Here is a 22,392-nt window from a genome sequence, read left to right on the forward strand (position 1 = left end):
AATGTAAATAATCTTCTCTGCTCTATTTTGTCGATTCCTTTCAGTATTTTGAAGGTCTCGATCATATCCCCACGCAGTCTCCTTTTCTCCAGCAGTTTTATATCCTTCTTTAGGTAGGGAGACCAATGTTGGACGCAGTATTCCAAGTGTGGTCTGACCATTGCCCTATAAAGCGGCATTATAACTTTCTCCGATCTACTCGAGATTCCTTTCTTTATCATGCCCAACATTCTATTTGCCTATGTAAATAAACTTGAAACTTGAAACTTGAAACTCACGGCAGCCAGTTAACAGCAGGACAGGAACTTGGAAAGTTTGCTCCTGCCCGCTGCACCTCCACCGACAATCAGGTAGAGGTATGAGGCTTGGACAGGGAGGGCGGCAGGGTACAGAGTCTGGGAGGGAGGATGCAGAGTCTGACAATGGAGGGAAGGAAGGGTGCTGGGTGCAGAGCCTGACAGAGGAGGAAGGGAAGGGAGCTGGTTGAAGTGCCTGACAGGAAGGGAGCTGGGTGCAGTGCCTGACAGGGGAATGAGGAAGGGAAGGAAGGGTGCTGGGTGCAGAGCCTGACAGAGGAGGGAGGGAGAGAGGAAAGGAAGGAAGGAAGGGTACTGGGTGCAGAGTCTGAAAGGGGAGGGAGGGAAGGAAAGATGGGGGGCTGGGTGAAATGCCTGACAGGGGAGGGAGGGAAGGCTGCTGGGTGCAGTGCCTGGCAGAAAGGGAGCTGGGTGCAGAGCCTGACAGGGCAGGGCACTTGACTATTAAGCCCCCGACTTATATTCAAGTCAACCATTTTTCCTCCTTTTGGGGGGGAAAAGGAGGTCTCAACTTATATTCGAGCATATACGGTATTTGATATTTCTTTTTTACCACGGTTTATGAATTATTTTAAATTTTATTCCATTGTTTTTACCCCTATTCTTTTTATTTTATTAACTGAATTCTATTGTTTAACGGTTTTGCCCTTCTATTCCTTTTTACACATTCCTTTAATTCATTTAGATGCTCCTATCTGTAAAGTTAGGAATTTCTATGAAATATTCGACATGCTTCTCTCCTCTCCACTCCTTTCTGCCCTCCATAGTTCTCCCTACCCTCTTCTAACCCCTTCCTCTGTAATGTCGCCTAGAGCTTGTACAGGTTTGCGCGACGCACAAACGGAAGAAATAAAATAAAATAAATGATATTCCCCAGGAAAACTCCAAAGTGGTAACAGTACAATTCTACATTTAAACACTTACAGTTGCTTTTGTCTGCGATACGTACTCCGCTTCCATTTTTAGAAGGCGCGTATTTGTGTCATCCAGCAGTTCCTGGATGTTTTCCGTGTGCTTTTTCTGAAGCTCAAATTTTTCCTGTTCCATGTCTGCAACTGCACTGTGGAGCTAGGATACATAACGCAGATCAAGCAATCTCAGTAAAACACTGAAAGCATTATATAGAACTACAATTATAATAGTGATCGGCACACCAGGTCACCGTCACTGTCCCAGGAAGATGAAGGTGCACAAGAACATTATTCATTATAAATCATTATTTCTATCTTACAATGCAAATGGAACAAGATCAACATATTTTGCTGCTAAAATGTCTTAATAGTTATAGGAACAAAAAACTGTGGATACAGATGTTCTGGAGATAATTTATTATACACTGACATATAAAAACATGAAAATTCAATGAAAAAAGTACAATGATAAAAAAATACAGTGTTAAAAATCCAACCGGTCCTACATGGTCCGTATTTCAGCGAACACGCCTTCCTCAGGGGTCCAATGGATTGCAACCTCACATATAAAGAATTGGACTGAAAACAGTCTATTGTTTTTAAACATGTGAGCAAAGAACACCGCAGACAAGCTGAAGTAGCAAAAAAATGCTATAGCTATAGCATTCCTGGATTAGAATGGGATATCGTATATGGCAACAATGTCTCCATCTACAGGTGTTCCGTACCATTACACGATTATAATGTAATATCTTATAGTCACTCAAAATTAGGTGCCAAAAAAAAATCAGCACTATAGCTATAGTGGGCTTTTTTTGCTACTTCAGCTTGTCTGCAGTGTTCTTTTCTCACAAAGAACAATAGGCCAGTGGTCTCAAACTCAAACTCTTAGTGGGGCCACATTTTGGATTTGTAGGTACTTGGAGGGCCGCAGAAAAAATAGTTACTGTCTTATTAAAGAAATGACAACTTTGCATGAGGTAAAACTATAGTTTATAAATCTTTCCTTTAACAGTTAAAGGAAAGATTTATAAACTATAAAGAGTTTTACCTTATGCAAAATTATCATTAAATATTTTTTCTGTGGCCCTCCAAGTACCCTTTTTTTTTTCTGCAGCCCTCACATTTAAAGTTTAATATCTTTCCTTTCTCAAATCTGACACATTTCAATCACTATATTGAAAATAAAATCATTTTCCTTACCTTTGTTGGCTGGTGACTTTATTTTTCTGTGCTTTTAACTATGTTTCCAGGACCTTCTTATCCTTTGACTGTTTTTCTCTTCGTCTTCACTTTCTGCCTTGCATCCATCTTTGGCATTAACTTAATATTAAATTTTTCTGCTTTCTTTTCAAAATCTACATTTCCATGTCTTACCTTCCCTTCTATCTCTCTCTTCTTCCGTTCCTATTTCCATGGTCTGACATTTCTTTCTTTCCTTTCTCTCCCTCCCTACTTCCTTCTTTATTTCCCCTGGTCTGGCATCTGTCTCCTTCCCTCCCCCAACTTTTTATTTTTCACCCTGCCCCCTTCTTTCTTTCTCTCTCTCCATGCCCCCTTTCTTTCTATATGTCTGTCTTTCTCTCTCTCTCTGTGCCCCCTTTCTTTCTTCATGCCCCTTTCTTTCTCTTTCTCTCTCCATGCCCCTTTCTGTCTGTGTCCCATCTCCCTTCTTTCTGTCTCCCTGTCCTCCCCTTTCTTTCTTTATTTCTCCCTGCTCTCCCCCAAGCCACCACCATTGGGGAACAGGCCGCCACCGCCGCAATCTGGGAACAGGCCAGCGCAGCGGTCTTAGCTCTCCCTGCTTATCTTCCCTAGCGTGGGGCCGACCAATTCTCACCACCCAACGTCAATTCTAATGTCGGAGAGGAAATTCCGGACTAAGACCTCGGCGCTGGCCTGTTCCCCAATTGCGGTGGCTTGAGGGAGGGCAGTGAGAAGGGAAGGGAAGCAGATTGGGGACCCCTGTTTTAGGCGAGCCGCAGTCGCGGTCTGTACGCGATTGTCCTCTCCACAATCGGAAAACTTGTGAAGTGGAGAGGACAGATTGTGGGCCGCAAAATAGTCCCTGGAGGGGCCGCGTGTTTGAGACCGCTGCAATAGATTGTTTTCAGTCCAATTCTTTATATGTGAGTTTGCAAACAATTGGACCCCTGAAGAAGGCATGTTCTCCGAAACATGGACCATGTAGAGTCCAGTTGGATTTTTACCACTATATATTTTATCATTGTACTTTTTCATTGAATTTTCATGTTTTTACATGTTAGTGTATAATAAATTATCTCCAGAACATCTGTATCCACAGTTTTTTGTTTTTGTTTTCATCAGTGGATTGTTTTCACTGTGGATCATTGGGTTTCCCCATTTTTCTTTGTTGTGTTAATAATTATAGGCACTGATAAATATAACTCTGGATTCAATACATTCTTCTCAAATCTCTTATGGACTTCAGCGGTGTCACTCAGGGCTCAAATATCTCTCGTAGCCCTACGCTTTACACACCATCTCCATTATCAGTTCACTCAACCTTTTTGTTGTATCAAACACACGTAAACTTATTTGAATTTATTATTAAATTGCACTTCTCTTTTGTTGCTTCCAATGGCCAGGAGGAATCAAAAGTGTCCGATATGCCACATGTTTCGCTCATACCGGTTTTATCAAAGACAACGCCCTGGAAGCATAAAAAAGCTGTTTAATACATTAATACTACTAATGTCGTATATCCTTTCTAAAAGCATTAACTTATTCAAGTAACCCTGTCCATTCCTTTAAACTTTATCCTTTTGTGCCATATTCGCCATCCTCCCCTATTTTCTTTGAGCCGAAAATGGCGGCAGCATCTACAAAAAAAAAGGGGAAGCGTTCTCTCCCTTTAAAAATAGTTTAATAAACTCTGCCGCAATTGGAAGCAACAGAAGAGAAGTGCAATTTAATAATAAATTACAAGTTTAAGTATGTTTGATACAGCAAAAAGGTTGAGTGGATGACAAAAATGGTGTATAAAGGTTATTTAGAGAGATTTATTTATTTTTAAAATTTATCAACTGCGTAAATCTAAGCAGTTTCCATAAAAAGCACGCATAATATTACAACAGATATCACATGTATAACAGATATCACTGTTAACATTTCACAGTACTAAAATAGTATTATATTGCAATACACAATGTCAGGCCCTTCCATTTCTTTATAGAAACAAAGAAACATGATGGCAGATAAAGGCCAAATGGCCCATCCAGTCTGCCCATCCACAGTAACCATTATCTCTTCCTATTTTATTTTTTAATAAATGAGAATGAGTTTTGTGGTGTTTTTTGGGGACACTATTTATGTTTTGTTATGAAATGTTCAAAATTGGGGTGTGAAATGAAATGTGAAGCTTTTGAGTGTTAATACATTATATCGATTTTGGTCTTTAATGAACGGATTGAATAGCTTCTTTTTGAGTTATTGGAGTTGCAGGATTTTCTGGACCAAGTAGTATCAAATGACACTCTTTAGGCTAGCTCTGTGGTTCAGCCTATGTGGATCTGGGTTCAAAGTGCCATACTTCTAGGACTATTGCACCAGACACGACATGGATGTGTTGTCCCTTCAAAGGGCTAGATGCACTAAAGATAGTGATCGTTGCTAAACCTGTTTTCACAGCTTTAGCAATGATTGCTTTTACCGACCCGATGCATAAAACGGCTCACCGCGTGTTTTTCCCCTCCATCGCCCATTTTCCGATCTGGCCATGCAAAGTAGCCAAGCAATTGATGCACTAACATCGCTTGGCTGTGCAAAAAAACAGGGGTTTAAGTTATTAAAAAAAAAACGACCGCCTGTTTGTTTTTTTTTCGGGTTTTTCAATGGCACAGATATTTTGCATGTGTTACACATGCAAAATATCTGTCCCATTAAAAAAAAGAAAATAAAAGTCCCCCAACCGCCAATGACGGCCCTCCCAAATGACCCCCCCTCCCCATGGCAGCAGAAATAGCAGGAGGGATGCCTACTCCCTCCTGCCTGGCCAAATACCCCTGTGCCATGCCCCCCTCCCACACACCATCGCCCCCCCCCATCCCTTCCCCTCCCCCATTCCTCCCGGGAAAAAAAAAAGGGATGCCTACTAGAGAATGACACGGTGACAAAATTCATCACCGTTCCCGTCCCCGCGGATAACCGCGGGAAACCATCTTCATGTCATTCTTTAAGGAGAGAGGGAAGAATCAGAGTATAATTGGGCACAACCACTGACCCGCAAGCTTTGCTTTGAAGAATGCTGGTGCAGAAAGACCGAGGTTGAAATAGACACTAGAAAATGACATGGGATTATTTCCCGCGGTTATCCGCGGGGACGGGGACGGGAACGGTGATGAATTTTGTCACCGTGTCATTCTCTAAATTGCCTACTACCTCCTGCCACTGAACGCTCCCCCCGAACCCCACCCCCACTCCCTAAACTCCCTGTACCTTTGGTAGACATTGAGAGCTGGAGGGAAGCACAGTCTCTCCAGCTCCGAGGCCCAGCACTTCCCCTCCCCGGTGCACCATGTATCACAGTTCTTTGAGTATTTTACTAGGGTTTCAGAATTTCCCCATAAGCGCATCACAAAATAGCACCCACCAACTATCCTTCATTCACTTTCTTTCGTTCATTTTCACTCTTCACACCTCAGGTTTTGTTTTACCACTCTCTTTATCTTTTTAGCATTTTCACTTTTATTATTATTATTCCTATCTTATAATCAGTTTTATCTTAATTTTTTTTCTTATTTTAAATGTCAATTTATTTTTAAGGACCCCTGAGGAAGGCTGAGAATTTGCCGAAACATGGACCATGTAGGGTCCCAGTCTCACTTTTGTGAGCATTACATTACATTAGTGACTTTTATTCTGCCTTAACCTTGCAGTTCTAGGTGACACATTTTGAATCTAAATACATCCTGAAGTTGATTTTAGTTGGGCTTTAATCTGACTATTTGAATAAACAAGATTTCCTGGACATCCAGAGACTTGTGCTCCACTTTGCTTGTATCTGAATAACACAGCAATAGGGGGTAGTTTATATAACACCATACAGAAAAGCTTCAACAGGGAGCCAGGGCAGCTCTAATGTATATGGTATAATTCTGTCACTTTTTATCAACCCAAATATCAGCCTAATAGCTGTATTTTTCAACATTTGTAATTTGCGCAATATTATTTTAGGACGCTCCAAAAAAGTGATATTGCAATAATCTATTAGTGATAAAAACAATGATTGAACTAATAATCAAAATTGATAATGATCAAAATAATTCTTAATTCTCCACAATAGCCCAATGGATTTTTTACATCAACTTTGTGACATGTGGAGCCAATGACAAATTAATGTCAAGATGCACCCCCAAGATCCTAATAACTGAATTCACTGTATAATCTATACATTATCGATCTTTAAGGAACTTTCATAGGATCCTAAATTTGGATGGTTTACCATTAATAATTTTGGTTTTCTCTATTTAATTTCAACCAACTCAACCATCCACTACTCAATTAAATTTATACAATGACTCGCTTTGAACCTCACATGCTCTAAATCAGGGGTGTCAAAGTCGGTCCTCGAGGGCCACAATTCAGTCGGGTTTTCAGAATTTCCCCAATGAATATGCATGAGATCTATTTGCATGCACTGCTTTCATTGTATGTTAATAGATCTCATGCATGTTCATTGGGGAAATCCTGAAAACCTGACTGAATTGCGGCCCTCGAGGATCGACTTTGACACCTGTGCTCTAAATGATCTGAAAACGATATCAACACTGTAATATCATCTGCATAGATAAAACGCAGTATAATTCAACTTCTCAAGCTCATAACCCAACAAATATAAACTTGGCAGCTTTGCTTCCCATGACTTGAAGTCTAGCAACGATGCAAACCGTTCCAGACTAGTTCCAGCCTCCTCTCTAGTTTGATGTGAGACCCTCATAGGAATAAAAATTGGCCAAAAGTCTGTGGAGGAGTTTTGTGATAAGGATAATAATTTCTATTTTGCTATGCGTGAGGACAGTCAAATTAGTTTTTATAGTGAAGCCAAGAATATAGGTAGCCCCAAAAAAGAGAGGAAAGATATACTTTTTGAAATCATGCTGGGTGTCTCATATCCTTTTACTCTCCTGTTTTCACTATTACTTTGATAAAAGCCACATTACCATCGGCAATAGCAACTTTCCCAGTCTCCAGAATTCCATAAAAGATTAATACTTGGTTCTCTGGGATTTTCACTGAATGTGTTACAGGTTTGTTCCAGCGGGCTGGAGCACACCTGAGATTATCTTGTAAAATCAGTTATCAAGTTATGGTACGTCTTCTAAGAAGACAAGGGAGGGGAATCAGATGTGCCAATGACGAGACTTTCTGGTATGGAGACGTATATTGTAAAAAGTGAACTTAAATCACTCTGTATTATTCTGCTGCAATCTGAAAATATGTCCAATGGTCTAACGTTTTCCAAACTGCTGGCTTGGTCAAGATTCCAATTTACGCACGGCTTTGCGCAATTATTTGTAACTTTATTCTGCAATGAAAAATCCTGACCTGAGGAAAAGGGCTTTCAGCTCCTGAATGTTTTTTTGGTTTTTTTTATTAAAAGTTCTTTATTCATTTTAAAACTTTCATCAAGTGTACAAAAATTTATAATAAATAAAATACATCTAAGCACTTGTGCATCTTATCATTATATCTTATAATTATAAATATAACCCTCCCCCTCCCACCCTCGAATCTCTCTACTTATTTTATTTTATTTTCATATAATGGTAACCCACCCCCCACCCAACCCTAAATCTTACATAATTAATAGAAAAATATTAGAAAAATGGCATCAATCATGACAAAAGGACGTTAATGGCTCCCAAATTTTAATAAAATTTTTATAATTTCCATTCTGTACCGCTATTGATCTTTCCATTCTATATATGTGACATACTGAATTCCACCAAAATTTAAAATTGAGCCTACTATGATCTTTCCAGTTATTAGTAATATGTTGGATGGCAACTCCAGTCAAAATCAATAAAAGTTTATTATTACACAATGATATCTGACTCTTTTTCCTCATAGACATTCCAAATATCACAGTATCATAAGATAACGCTACAAGGTTTTCCAATAAACAATTTACTTGATCCCAGATTGAGTTCCAAAAGGCTAAGATATGGGGACAATAAAACAAAAGATGATCCAAAGTCCCTACATCCAGATTACAATGCCAGCATCTATTAGACAAAGAACTATTTAACTTTTGCAATCTAACTGGAGTCCAAAAAGCTCTATGTAACAAAAAAAAAACAAGTTTGTTTCATAGACGCCGACATTGTACATCTCATTCTCCAAGACCAAATTTGTGGCCATTGAGATGCTGAAATATCAATGCTCCAAATATCCCTAAGAGTATTTTTAGGCTTTTTTTTAACCAAATCACTATATCATTAAAGGAATTAGAAACAGCATTGAAGTCTATTCAGCTCCTGAATGTTAATTAAAAAAAAACAAAAAAAAACAGGTTATGACGTTAGTCCAGTTTATATTCTTGTTTTTGCTCTTATTTATTAAGCTTTATTTCAAAGACAAAATCAGATGAGGTGTTTTCTTTTACCTTTTTCTCCCACTCATTCTTGAGGGAATCTGTGCTTTGATCACACAACTTCTTTAACTCTGAAATCTGCTTTTCTTTACTCTCTCTGATCACTTGCGACTCTCGTACAAGGGTCTGAACTGTCACAGAATGAGAAAATGAAACAGGGTGCCCTAGGAAGTCTTTCAGTGTTAGTGAAATATTCAGACAACCCCAGTATTAAATCTGGCCCTTTCCTTCCAGTGTCATAGACCATTTTTGCTTCTATTCATACCACACTCTGTTTGGAGCAAATGGGCTTCGTTATTTTGCCTTAAACAGAATCAAGTATATGAAACTTGATGCCATGAAAAAAGACGCCCATCTTCTGCTCAAGTTACATTTGTACTTTTCGGAAGATTCCAGATGCTGGGGAATTGACATGGTGGTTGAGCAGAAAACCTAAGTTCAATTACTGGATCAGAACCCTACTCTCTGGGATGGCTGGGGAAGCCACAGGAGGCACTGTTCAGAACCACAGGAGATCAAGCGTCTCTGTCATTGCACAAGAGCAGCACCTAGTGGTCATACTCAAGATCCACATTAACTAGATTCTGGAGGGAGCCATGATTTAGGATACCTGGCTGAAGATATTTGTTACAAATATTAGACTGGGTCGAGGACAGAAAATGGGCCAAACCTTGGGGAACTGCAAATGAAAGCTCGTGACACTGTAGCTCACCACAGGTCTATGCTGTCTGAGCTGAAAACTCAAAAGGAGTGGTGAGAAACTGTGAGGTCAAAAACAAAACATTAAAAAAAGAGTCCTTTTGCCTTCACATTTTTCTATACAACAGCTATTTCAGGTCTAGTTGGCTGCAATACAAATACATTTTTCTTTCTCACTTTTCAAAGTTGGATTCAAATTCAATAGAATTAATAAATTTTAGTGAAACCAATAACAATGGTCAACCAACATTAGGTGAAATCTTTTTACAGGACTAAAATATCTGAGAAGCTTTCCAAAAGCTTACTGTAGATGTATTAAATATGTCCAATAAAAAGATATAATCTTCAATTTGTTTATAGACTCATTTTTACATATTCAAATGGGCTAAAAAGGCCAAGGCAATTCTCTGCTAAAAATTTAGTAAAATCAGCAGAAGCTCTAAGATCAATCAACTGAAATGATCTTGAAACATAAGGGAAATAGAAGCAGGTAAAATACACAATTACATACAAGATTTCCTAAATCACTGCCAGTAACAAAAAGTATAATTAATATGAACTCAACAAGAGAAATGTTGACAATGGAAGAACTTATCTTACAAATAAACAAAGGCTATGCCCGGCTATAGCAATAGCCAGATAACAGAAAATTGTTAAAACTGGCAATTGCTATATAAATTTGCTTACAAAGGGTCATTACCATGGATAAAAGAGCACCTTACTGGCCTGAAACTGGTCTTTATAAAGTTGCCTATGTAGAGCCTCTTTTACATGAAGAAATGGCTTGTATAAAACTGCCCAATGCATAATCACATTCAAAGCAGATGCATGGAAAGGGCGCAACTGCTTTTACGTGATCTCAGGGGCAGATGTAGATGAAAGAAACTGGAACATATGGTGGCCCCTAAGCTGGAACATGTAAGAACCTATTTTTAGGTTTAATAGTTTTCCATGCAAGTGTATGGGAGAGCTTGTCTACCTTATATGTAAATCCTTTTTCAGAGCAGGTATAAATTTTGTGTGTGGGCCCTTGTGAATTAGTTCTGGTTGCCTATTTGACAAAAGGTACCTCTTTTTGGATGTCTCACAAAGACCCTCTTTATGTGCAGGTTAACAGTACAGGCGTTCTTCTGCCTGCTAAAGGGGGAGATTTTCCTGGGAAGAGGCGCCAGGGAAGCATTTAGAACCACCTGCAGACTTTCAAATCATGCATGCACTTGAATCAGCGGGTATTACATGGGTGGGGGTATTTTTCCCAGGATAATTTTCAAATTAAGCACAGAGTTTTACTTTGAAAATCCAGCAGAAGTCCATGGACAGCAGAAATTGGGGTCCATATTGAACTGCCCAGCGATCATACAAAGTTAAGGGTACCGTAACAGAAACGCGCCGGACAAAAGCACGCCGACAATCCCGCCCAGGAATTATGTGCTCCGGCTTAAAACAGTTACTGTTAGCGCTGTGAGGGGGGTGGGGGGCGAACCCCCCCTGTAAACTTACAAGTGTTTGTGCTTTCGTTGGGGAAGTTGGAATCCCTCCCCCTACACTGAAAACTGCCTTTTTGCTTAGTTTTTTGGGTATTTGGCAGTTTTTTGTGTAGTGGGGGGGGGGGGGGTTCCCCACTCAGGAGCACGAATACTTGTAAGTTTACTGGGGGGATTCCTCCACACACACCCCTAACAGTAACTGTTTTAAGTCCTGCGTGTGATTGTCGCGGGAATGACAGGTCACCAAGTTAAGTGCCAAAACCAGTGCTTACCTTAGTGTGTATATATATATATATATATATATACATACAGCAGCCTCAAATATACGTATAGTGTGGTACTATCCACCTAGTTTTGAGCCAATATTCCACAGGCCTAAACAAAACTGAGAACTTACATTTACATTATATTTACATTACAGATTTCTATTCCGCTTGTGCCTTGCGGTTCTAAGCGGATTACAAATTAAGAGACTGGACAATTTCAGGAATATTACAGTACATAGAATCAGGAATGTATCAAGTTACAATTGTTAGACTGGAAGATTCCAGGAGAAATTTAGAGCTCATGGTAGATGAACTTATCCAAACAGTGGCTGAATATTGTCACTACTGAATAATTTTTAGGGCTGCCTCTGTCCTGCCCTTAACCTGGCCCAAATACTATCAGGGAATGGTTCTACAAACAGCGTCATGATTGTAGATGGTGGTAGATGTCCTAAAGCTGTCTCACCAGCCAATCAGGATGCATGTTTTATTTTTTTTAATCCATGCGGCAAAGGACACCTACAATACAGGCATCTGACTCACCCCTATGGATGTGTCTAGGCATGCCTACTGACACCCAAAGCTGGCGTGGACGTGGCTTCCACCGGAAGTGGCCTTGCGCGTCCGTAAGCACCCCTATGTGTCTCCGTAGGCACGAGATAGACGCCTTAAATGAAGGCCTATAAAATGCTGGCCTTTATTTTTAAGGCGGCTGTTAGAAAAAAAAAAAAAAAGGCGCGATTCTCTAAAGGACACCAATGTGTGATTGACACGCACGGCCGCCGAGATTGGCATCCTTTAGAGAATCAAGCCCTCAGTGTCATTTTTAAAAACAAAATAGATGAGCAAATTATGCATTATTTGCATTTGATATCAGACAGCATGTAATCACTTTTTTACTAATGCATCACTTATAAAATTAGCCCCACCCCATAGTTCTAACAAATAATTATCTGTGTTAAAATATATTTGTCCCCAGATTCTATATAGGTGAGCACACAGGGCATATGTGCACACAAATTAATGAGTTAAGCAAGTGTCAGCAATCAATTACTGATGTCGTGGCACTAATTTAGATCTATGTACGCCTAAATTGTCTCGTGTGCAACCCAACAGGGGGAGTGGCCATAAGAGGGACATGAACAGCTCAAGGTCAGAATTTAGAATACTGAGGTGACAGGGCCAACTTGTACGCCAGGATTTACATCAGGTTTCAGGAGGCAGAAAGCCGCACTAGTGCTCGGGCAGATCCTGCTTTATAAGATAGCGCTTTGCACAGATTTTCCCAGGAGCCTAAATCTGAGCACTGTTTACTGAATCTGGCCCTTACTATGAGACGCCAAAACTTGCAGTGATCTCGAAAAATTTGCTGGATTTCAAAGTCACTTTGTGCCCTAACCATTGGGATACGATGACTCTTAAACAGGTTTTAAGTTTTCGATTTCTAATACTATTGGGTTTAAACCTTCACATTGTTTTTGTAAGTTAGGCTCTCATCAAATTGTAGCAGTTGTACACAGCACATTTTCATTATTTAAAAAAAAAAAAAAAAATCCATTTGTCACCTTTTTTTTCAAGCTTCCGGATTACCTCCCCCGATTCATTCTGTTTACTTCTGTGCATGGTCTTCAGTTCCTCAATCTCATTATTTTTTCTGTCCAAGATCTGTAAGAAGAATTGAAAGCGTATAAGCATGCACGCCCCATGCGCAAACAGCTTGCGTTGAAAGCTAGCTACATTTTAAAGAAAGCTACTGTATTGTTTCAACTACTTTTCTGAAGTCTAGGGTGGGCCATTAATGGAGGAACCATTTCTCTCCTCCCCCCTCAAAGATCACCAAGTCTTTCCTCCACCCTGCTCCCCATGGTAACTGGCACTGCTCTCCTCTACACTCCCCCTGAAGATGACTGGATCTCTCTTCTCAGCTCTCCTCATGGTTATGGCGCTGGTCCAGTGTGGAGTCTGTGCCCCACAGTAGCTCAGCGCCAGAAACATGAGTAAAGGTAAGAAGAGAAGTCTGGGAAGAGCAACACTGTTGGTCTCGTTGGTATTTCTCCAAGATAAAGAGATGTTGCTGAAATTATATTTTAATTTAAAGCAATTACCTATTTGGGGGAAAGGGTATATATATTTCCTGATGTTTCGAGGTGAACGCAATCCAGGAGGAAAGAATTTTTGTCTTATAGATCAAAGGTGATTGCTTTGGGGGCAGGTTTTCAGTTGAGATTTCCTTGTAAATGTTTTGTCTCCTATCAGGGGAGTAAATATATTTTCTTTGAACCTGCCCATTAGGCTTTTTCCTTGAAGGTAAAGGAATCTCTATACATTCCAAATGATACAGGTTACTTATGCGGTATTTAATTTTTTGGATAGGATAAGATCTAGCTGCTCTATTTTTTAATATTCTCATTTTCCTTTGTATATGTCCCCTTTCCCGAGGGGCTTTATTTCATCTTGTCTCCTCTCTTCAGGTTGTGGACTGTATTAGACGACTTATTATGTATGTTTAATTTTTAGTTCTTAGTTTGTGTTATGACTAAGAGAGTATTATATTTCTGTATTTGCCTTTAAACATCTTTGTCCATAGGATGTATTAAAATGATAAATAAATTTAAAAAAAAAAAGAAGAGAAGTCTGATCATCATGGGTTGGGAGAGGGTGGGGAAGGAAGAGGAGAACCATGTCAGTTACTGTGAATTCTGGGAAATGGTCTGTTATTGGAGGAATCTAAATTTGGTTTTGAAGATGAAATTTACAGGGTTTTTGAGGCTGAAACAGGGGGAGGGATGAGCCATTATTAGAGGAAGGATAATATTAGAAATAAAATGGAATATCAAAGTAACACCTTGAACAGTTCTGAATCAACTGAAATTAGAAGACTGTTAATTTTGTTAATGCAAAACTTGTGCTGAATCTTCAGTATAATATAAACACAATTTTTCAACAAGAACATGGCTAATGCTTTAGTTTAGCTTTGGAGCTGATTTACCAAAGCAGATTAGCAGCCAGAATTAATGCATGAATAATAATAACAACTTTATTTTTCTATACCGCCAGCACCCAAAAGGTTCTAGGCGGTTCACAGAATAAAGAGGACTAGGCATTTCAGTGATGATACAAAGCACACAGAAAAGCAGTACAATATTTCAATAGTGAAAAATACAATAAGAAACTATGATATAGTCATCAATCAAGTACCAATTTTTTAAACAAATAGGTCTTAATCAATTTTCTAAAGGTGCAACAAGATGCCGATTGTTGAATCAGGCCGTCTAACCATACTTGAACTTTACCTGCTTGATAAGCCAAAGATCGATCAAAATATTTTTTATAACGGCAATTTTTGGGATTAGGAAAAGTAAATAAACCAGTACGCTTTTCATAAATTATGTATTTCTTTCTTCAGCTGCCTTCAATTGCTGTCTTTTTAAATAACTTGTACTGTTTGTATCTTATCCCATTGTTGTGAACCGCCTAGAACTCCTGAGTATGGCGATATATAAAAATAAATATTATTATTAGTCCAGGGGTTGGCAACTGAACTCTTAGGAAGAGTCCCGACATTTTGCTATTCAGCTAATACCCAGCAAAGTTAATTACAATGTGTTCTAGGAATGGCAGCAACGCAGTGATCTGTTCAACCGCCAACTCCAGACTCCGCCCTTTCAGCCTTGCTACGCTGTATGCTTGGAATCCTATGTAATGTTATATTGTAATACTGTGGATGTTAAACTGTAACCCATTCCGAGCTCTTTGGGGAGGACCGGTTATAAAAATAAATAAATAAAATCACAAAAAATATTTTTTTATATCGGGGGGGAGGGGGGATGTTAAAAAATGGTTGACCTTGAGTGTGATAGAGTAAACACTTTCAACATTGAATGTGAAAATGTCCAAAAATGTAAGCCAGGAACAGCATAGACCTAACTCAATCCAAAAAATGAAGGAAAAAGCCTCATAAAGGACCCTTCCACCTCACCAAAACGGCTCAAAGAGGTGGTCGAGCGTTCACCTCACTGGCAAGAGGCGGTTTGGCGTCCTGTTCTGAATGAAACCTGATCGGTCGGGATACATCCTGAGGCAACATGAATTTGTGAAATGCTGGCCACCGTTGCTGTACCGATCAGTGAAGATAAGTGGAATAATTCCTCTATTATTTAATTTTCGTTGGCACATTACAGCACAGCATAAGACTTTATCACATAATGAAGGTTTTTTGCCAGTGAGGTGAACGCTCGACCACCTCTTTGAGACGTTTTGGTGAGGTGGGAGGGCCCTTTCTGAGGCTTTTTCCTTCATTTTTTGGATTGAGTTAGGTCTAGGCCAGGGATCTCAAAGTCCCTCCTTGAGGGCCGCAATCCAGTCGGGTTTTCAGGATTTCCCCCAATGAATATGCATTGAAAGCAGTGCATGCACATAGATCTCATGCATATTCATTGGGGAAATCCTGAAAACCCGACTGGATTCCAGCCGGTCCGGAATTGTCCATGTCTGTTCTAGACCAGGGATCTCAAAGTCCCTCCTTAAGGGCCGCAATCCAGTCGGGTTTTCAGGATTTCCCCAATGAATATGCATTGAAAGCAGGGCATGCACATAGATCTCATGCATATTCATTGGGGAAATCCTGAAAACCCGACTGGATTGCGGCCCTCAAGGAGGGACTTTGAGACCCCTGGTCTAGGCTGTTCCTGGCTTACATTTTTGGACATCTTCACATTCAGTGTTGAAAGTGTTTACTCTATCATACATTGGTTTTTCATCACATCTGGGTTACCAGCGGCTACATATCCTAGGTATGCCACTGCCTCCAACAAACATTTTAGCACCGGTTTGGATCTTACTACAGGACACCTGAGTGCATCCTGCGATAAGTATTGTAAGTTGCGTTAATGCACACTAGTACTTACTATAGCTTAGTGATAATAATAATAATAATTTTATTTTTTAGATACCGCCTAACCAGGAATGGTTCTAGGTGGTTCACAACAAATAAAAACTGAAGAATACAATTTAAAATGGAAATACATCAGATAATAAAACCTAAGAAATGCATAAAATTTTAAAAAGACGACAGAATACAATTAGGATACAAATTTATGAAATAATTTTCTAAAATCAAGATAGGAGGAAGCTCCTAGCATAATTTTTCCAAACCAACCATTCAATGTAGCAGCCTGAAAAGAGAGAGTTCTCTCAAGAAATCTTTTATAACAACATAATTTAATAGAAGGAAATGTAAAGAAACTCTACGTGTGGACTTATTTAAAAAAGTATAGTAAAAGGACCCCATAAACTGCTGGCCCTCTGGGGATATCTGGATTTAATTCACCATGAACTGCCACTGGAAAGGCATGAGCTAAATTCTAAAAAAAATCTAGGCACTAGATGTACTTATGTGCCTTTCCTGTTAGAAAATAACCCTCTCATCACGGGAGCTGTGCTCAAAGCTCTGTAGCACTGGACAAATGTTATTTACTTTCAGGATGTAATTTCTGCTAAGTGAACAACGAGAGCTTCCGTTTAAAGAGCAGCTGCTTTACCCGTCACATGCTTCTTCCATATAATGATGTATGTCAGTGGGACTCAATGGATTTGTTTCTTATCTCCATGATCTGGCATATTCTTTTGATGTAAGACTAGAAAGTGAAGCCGGACGGTTTGAGGATCGACATCAAAAGAGGCTAAATGTGGCCACTGATGATAACAATGGGAGCTGATGTAAGGATTCAGCAAACGTGGGGGCTACACAGGATACGGGGCTTGCTGGACTTTTGCTCTGACCCACTTTGCCAGTTCTTGTATTCTCATGCACTAAACAGCAAACACAATTTAGGAGACAAGTCCTGTGTGGAGTAAGGATGTCTGCTTTCTATTTTGCAGGTTATGATACGTTTTAAAAAGATTACTAAGACAGAAGGTGCAGTGGATTAACTAAAAAATATTAAATAAAAGGGTAACAGAGGAAAATACAAAAGGGTCCAACTTACAATTACAATCTATAATAATAAAACCCTAGAGCGCGCATGCGCTGTTCAAACTTCGTGATTCCTGGCGCCATGAGGTATGCTTCTGTGCCAGTCCTCACAGCGCCTGCGCTAGCTTGAGGCGCGTGTGCCAGTGCCTCCTTCCTCCCGGCTCAACTGTCCTCCCAAGGCGAGAAGGACAAAAAAGTTTCATCTCTACAGAGGGATTCAGCGCTCGCGACGGGCTGCATCTTCCCGCCTTGGCCTCTCAGCTGGCGCGAGCGCTGTGGTGTGGCCATGTCTGCCGCTTAGAAAAATAAATAAAAGGGCTTCCGTAAGCAGGCTCCGCGCGGACAGATCAAGAGTTAACTTTGCCCAAGCACCGCCCCCTGACGTCCCCGCCTAAAATGGCAGAGGGCTCGAGTCTCGCGGCGGTCGATCAACGAGCCGTCGATTTCTCGCCAGAGGGCGGGGTGACGCCGGAGGCAACGTCTGCTTGGGAGGAGGCGGGAAGGCGGTCAAGGGTGGCGAGTGGCAGTGGACCGGGGGGAGGAAGTATCGCCAGCAGGTAGGCCAGGCTTCGGCGCAGGAGGGACGAAGGCAGGCTGGCTTCAGGGGAGGGGTGGGACAAATGCTGAAAGACAGTAAGGGGGACATAGGGAGGAAGGAAGGAGAGAGAGGCAAAGAAGGGGTGGGGGTTGTAAGCAGAAGAAACACAGAAAGGTCTGGACCAAAGGGGAAAGAGAGGAGGCAGATGCTGGACTATGAGAGGTGCAGACAGGGGGGGGGAGACCCAGACAGACAGACATCTCTAGCACCCGTTTATGTAACGGGCTTAAAGACTAATAATAATAATAATAACTTTATTCTTATATACCGCCAACAATCTTGCGACTTCTAGGCGGTTTACAATGAAGAGAAACTGTACAGACAGCGAATTACAGAGTATAGCATTGAACATCTAGTGATAGTAACAGGAGAGTTACAGGGTCTGTGTATTACACGGTTTCACAATGAGTAGCATTATACAGTCGACGATATTCAGAGCATAAGTAGGAGAAGAGAAAGGAGATTGCGCTTTGAGTTACAAAGGTGCAAAAGATAACATAAGATGTTGATGAGAAGTAAGTTGTTAACTTGGTACATTTGAACGAAGGACGGGCACCAGTGGGAAAAACTGGTAACAATTAAAGATAGAAATTTTGGCAGAAGAGGGTAGACGGACTCCTTGGGATGGGAGGAGGCTCCGATTTTAGGGGAGAAGTCTGGTTAGGTTATAAATTTCTTAAACAAGGTGGTTTTTTGTTCTTTCCTAAAGATACTATATGATATCTAGTATATAATAAGAGATGCAGGAAGGGTGATTTTTTTAAAATTATGTTTTATTAACATTTTATATACCACTTAAGCATATTACAGATCTAAGCGGTTTACAGTAAAATATAGACAAATTAGAAAAGGAATTCCATCAGAGATAGGAAAGCTAGAGATAAGATAAAGAGATAGGATATCAATAGAGAAATTAAGAAATACAACATAATACAAATATCAATCTAGAAAGAAAAAGCAAATTCAGTATCAAGTCCACATTAAGGATAAAGTCATCGAGAGATACCAAGTCTCAGAAAAATGAAATAGAAAATATTCAGATTCATAGAGTTGAGTTCAAACTAATATAAAACCCTAATAAACCTGCAATAGAATATTATTTTGAAACTGAAAGCTTGTCGGTCAGAAAATTTTCTAAATGTAATGGGGCTCATAATCGAAACAGAAAAATGTCTAAATATCGGACTACATCGTAACAAAAAACGTCCAAGTGCTGATAATCGAACAGGGTTTTAGACGGATTTAAAACGACTTAGGCCTTCACAGCGCTGCTGAACGACCAGAGCTAAAAGGGGCGTTTCAGGAGGAGCGGTGAGGGCGGGATTTGGGCGGGACGTGGGCTGTCCTAGACTTAGTTGTACTGCATGTATAAGCAAAGGTTTTGCAACACTGCCTAGACGGAACTTGGACATTGTGACTTAGGCAATTTAAAACCAGGTCTAAGTCCACAAAAGGTATCCAAAGTGGCCAGATAAACACTGCAGACACAAAGTACAGACCCCCACACACTGCCCCAGTGATCACTGACCCCCCCCCTAAAAAACATAATAACAACTTTACATATCTGCCTCCAGAACATCAGCACCTGGCAGTCTGGCATAGGAAAGCCTAGTAGAGCTGCACAGAGGTGGATTAAGTGGTCTTGGGAGTGGGTTAATGAACCTTGGAGAGGAGGATCTAGGCCCATAAGCCACTCTAATCACTGCATTCATGGATAAACATGTGCACCCCCTAAAAAAAAAAAAAAAAACCCAAACCCTTTTGCACTGCCATATAAGTGGCTCCTGCAGCCATAAGGGCTATTGGGGTGGTATATAGGTGGGTCTAGTAGATTCTGGGGGTGTTTTAGGGGCTATAAGGGAGCTGTTATGAGATGTTTATGTGGCACCCTTTTTGTAAAGTTCACAGCAGTGCCCTGAAAGGTGCCCCACTACTCTGTTGCCATGTCTGGGTGTCCAGTCCCTTACTTTTCTTCCCCCTCCCATGTCCAAAAGGTCTTTTTCTAGGCGTTTTTGACTTGGATGAATTTTTGGATGAAAATGGGGTATAAAGATGGACAACTTAGCTAGCGGTCTGGACGATCAGACGGCTGGACGTACAGCTGGACGATTTTAGAAAAAAAAAATATATATATATATGCTGGACGTATTTTTTGAAAATGGACCTTTTCCTATGTCCAACTTTGGACAACTTGTGAGTTAGGCCAAAGCAGACTTAGATGTTTCTTTTGATTATGCCCCTCCGCGGATCTAAGAAAATATATGAATTTTCTCCATATGACCAGACACTTACAGGGAAACGAGAAAAAAATGATCCCCCAATTGCCAAAACCTTAGGCTTAAGCAATAAGGCGGCCTTTTGACGTAATTGAGTTGGTCTGGAGACACCAAGAAACACAAAATTAGATTGACCACAGAAAGGTACATTTTTCTTCTTAAAGCAAGTTTTTAATATCAACATCTTTTCTTATTTGTTGAGAGAGACTTAAAAGTAGCCCTCAACAATATTCTCTTGAGAGGATTCGAAGAACTTAGTGAGATCTGAACTACCTGAAGAATTCAAATTAACCAGTTCACCCACTTGATTTTCATGTCTAACTCCTCTAGGGACATAATATACAAATGGAAATCTCTTAATCACTGTCAAGATAAATTTTAAAGAATTCCATAGGTGACAAAAGATGAGTAACGGGACAATTCAATATAATCTTAAGAACATAAGAACATAAGCGTTGCCTCTGCCGGGTCAGACCAGGGGTCCATCGTGCCCGGCAGTCCGCTCCCGCGGCGGCCCCCCAGGTCCATGACCTGAAAGTGTTCCCTACCTAACCTAAAATATCCATACCCTATTCGCTCAATGTCCTGTAAGGTAAAACTCTATCTGTACCCTGTTATTCCCTTTGCTTCCAGGAAATCATCCAGTCCCTTTTTGAACCCCAGAATTGTACTCTGTCCTATCACCTCTCCGGGAAGCGCGTTCCAGGTGTCCACCACCCTCTGAGTGAAGAAGAACCTCCTTGCATTCGTTATGAATTTGTCTCCTCTCAGTTTTTCTGAATGACCTCTTGTTTTAGTTGTCCCTGCTAGTCTAAAGAATCTGTCCCTCTCCACCTTCTCTATGCCTTTCATGATTTTATAAGTTTCTATCATGTCCCCTCTCAGTCTCCGCTTCTCCAGGGTAAAGAGCCCCAGCCTGTCCAACCGTTCGGCATATGAAAGGTTCTCCATACCCTTTATCATCCTCGTTGCCCTCCTCTGGACCCTCTCGAGTATTGCCATGTCCTTCTTGAGGTATGGCGACCAGTATTGGACGCAGTATTCCAGATGTGGGCGCACCATTGCTCGATACAGTGGCAGGATAACTTCTTTTGTTCTGGTAGTGATACCTTTTTTGATAATGCCCAACATTCTGTTCGCTTTTTTTGAGGCCGCTGCACATTGTGCCGCCTGCTTCATTGTGTTATCCACCAATACCCCCAGATCTTTTTCTTGGCTGCTTCCCCCGAGTACCCTCCCTCCCATCGTATAGCTGTATAACATCAGAATCCTGGAGGCATTTTCTAATGATTCCATTTGCAAATGAATCATCGAGCTGTCCTTAGCACAAGTGGCCAGGGCAGATTTGAGAAGCCGCCACCCGAGTCTCAACTTTCTCCAGGGAGATTATTAACATCTGGGACACAAAAGGAGAAGCAGGAATTAAAAGTTCTCATATACAAGTGAAGCTGCTGCACAAGGGCAGTGTCAGGGGTCAAAACTTGAAATAGTTGGGAAGTGCTGGGGAGAAAACGTATGTTTTAAGGAAAGTTTTAAACTTTTTGGAGAGTGCGGAACCAAGATCTTTTAGCTGCCCTCATATTTCTAGGGATAGGCACGTGGGATCTCTTGGAGAGAGAAAGAGATAGTGGTTACTGCGGATGGGCAGACTAGACGGGCCATTTGGCCTTTATCTGCCCTCATGTTTCTATGTTTCTAAAACAAGAAGGTTTAGCTGAACGTAAATGAATCTGGAGATAAGTTGGGACAGCTAACAGATGTTGGCTGGCAGAACGGAAGGCACAACCAAGGGGTTTTTTTTAACCTAATTCTGATTTTTCCTAAGATGTTCCCTTAAGGCTCCCATCTCTGTCAGAGATGGGATACGGGGATATGTTGTGACCAGATGAGTTACATACGCACCTGACCAAATATTAACATCCTTTGCTCGAGCCTTTGATGTGTCATGCTGTGGTGTCAACTTCCTCCCTGTCTGTGATTCAGTCTGGGAAATGAAAACTGAAGCAGCCAGTAATATCTGAGTCTATATTAAGCTGTCATGTGTTGTAGCAACACACCACAGGATAGAAACGTGGCCCAAGATAATAGTGTGACCATATGGCTCCAGAAAAAAGGGGACGGATTGAGACATCCGGGTTTTACTTCCATTGAAAGCAATGGAAGTAAGGAGAACAGATTGAGACATCTTGGTTGCTTTCAATGGAAGTAAAACCCGGATGTCTCAATCCGTCCCCTTTTTTCTGGAGCCA

At 40.7% G+C, this 22,392-nt stretch overlaps 1 protein-coding gene across 9 annotated transcripts in view; it reads right to left on the bottom strand.

The window, feature by feature from the left end:
• CEP112 (centrosomal protein 112) overlaps positions 1-22,392 on the bottom strand; it is a 729,616-nt gene that overhangs the window by 499,004 nt on the left and 208,220 nt on the right. For all 9 annotated transcript variants that reach the window (XM_033961733.1, XM_033961732.1, XM_033961731.1 and 6 more), the window contains 3 exons: positions 12,861-12,960; positions 8,856-8,974; positions 1,242-1,385 (listed from right to left, as the gene is read on the bottom strand). In XM_033961733.1, the coding sequence (XP_033817624.1) occupies positions 1,242-1,385; positions 8,856-8,974; positions 12,861-12,960 (363 nt within the window). The remainder of the gene's footprint in view (positions 1-1,241; positions 1,386-8,855; positions 8,975-12,860; positions 12,961-22,392) is intronic.

This window comes from Geotrypetes seraphini, chromosome 10 (assembly GCF_902459505.1).
Source record: "Geotrypetes seraphini chromosome 10, aGeoSer1.1, whole genome shotgun sequence".
In the NCBI taxonomy this organism is placed as follows: Eukaryota; Metazoa; Chordata; class Amphibia; order Gymnophiona; family Dermophiidae; genus Geotrypetes; species Geotrypetes seraphini.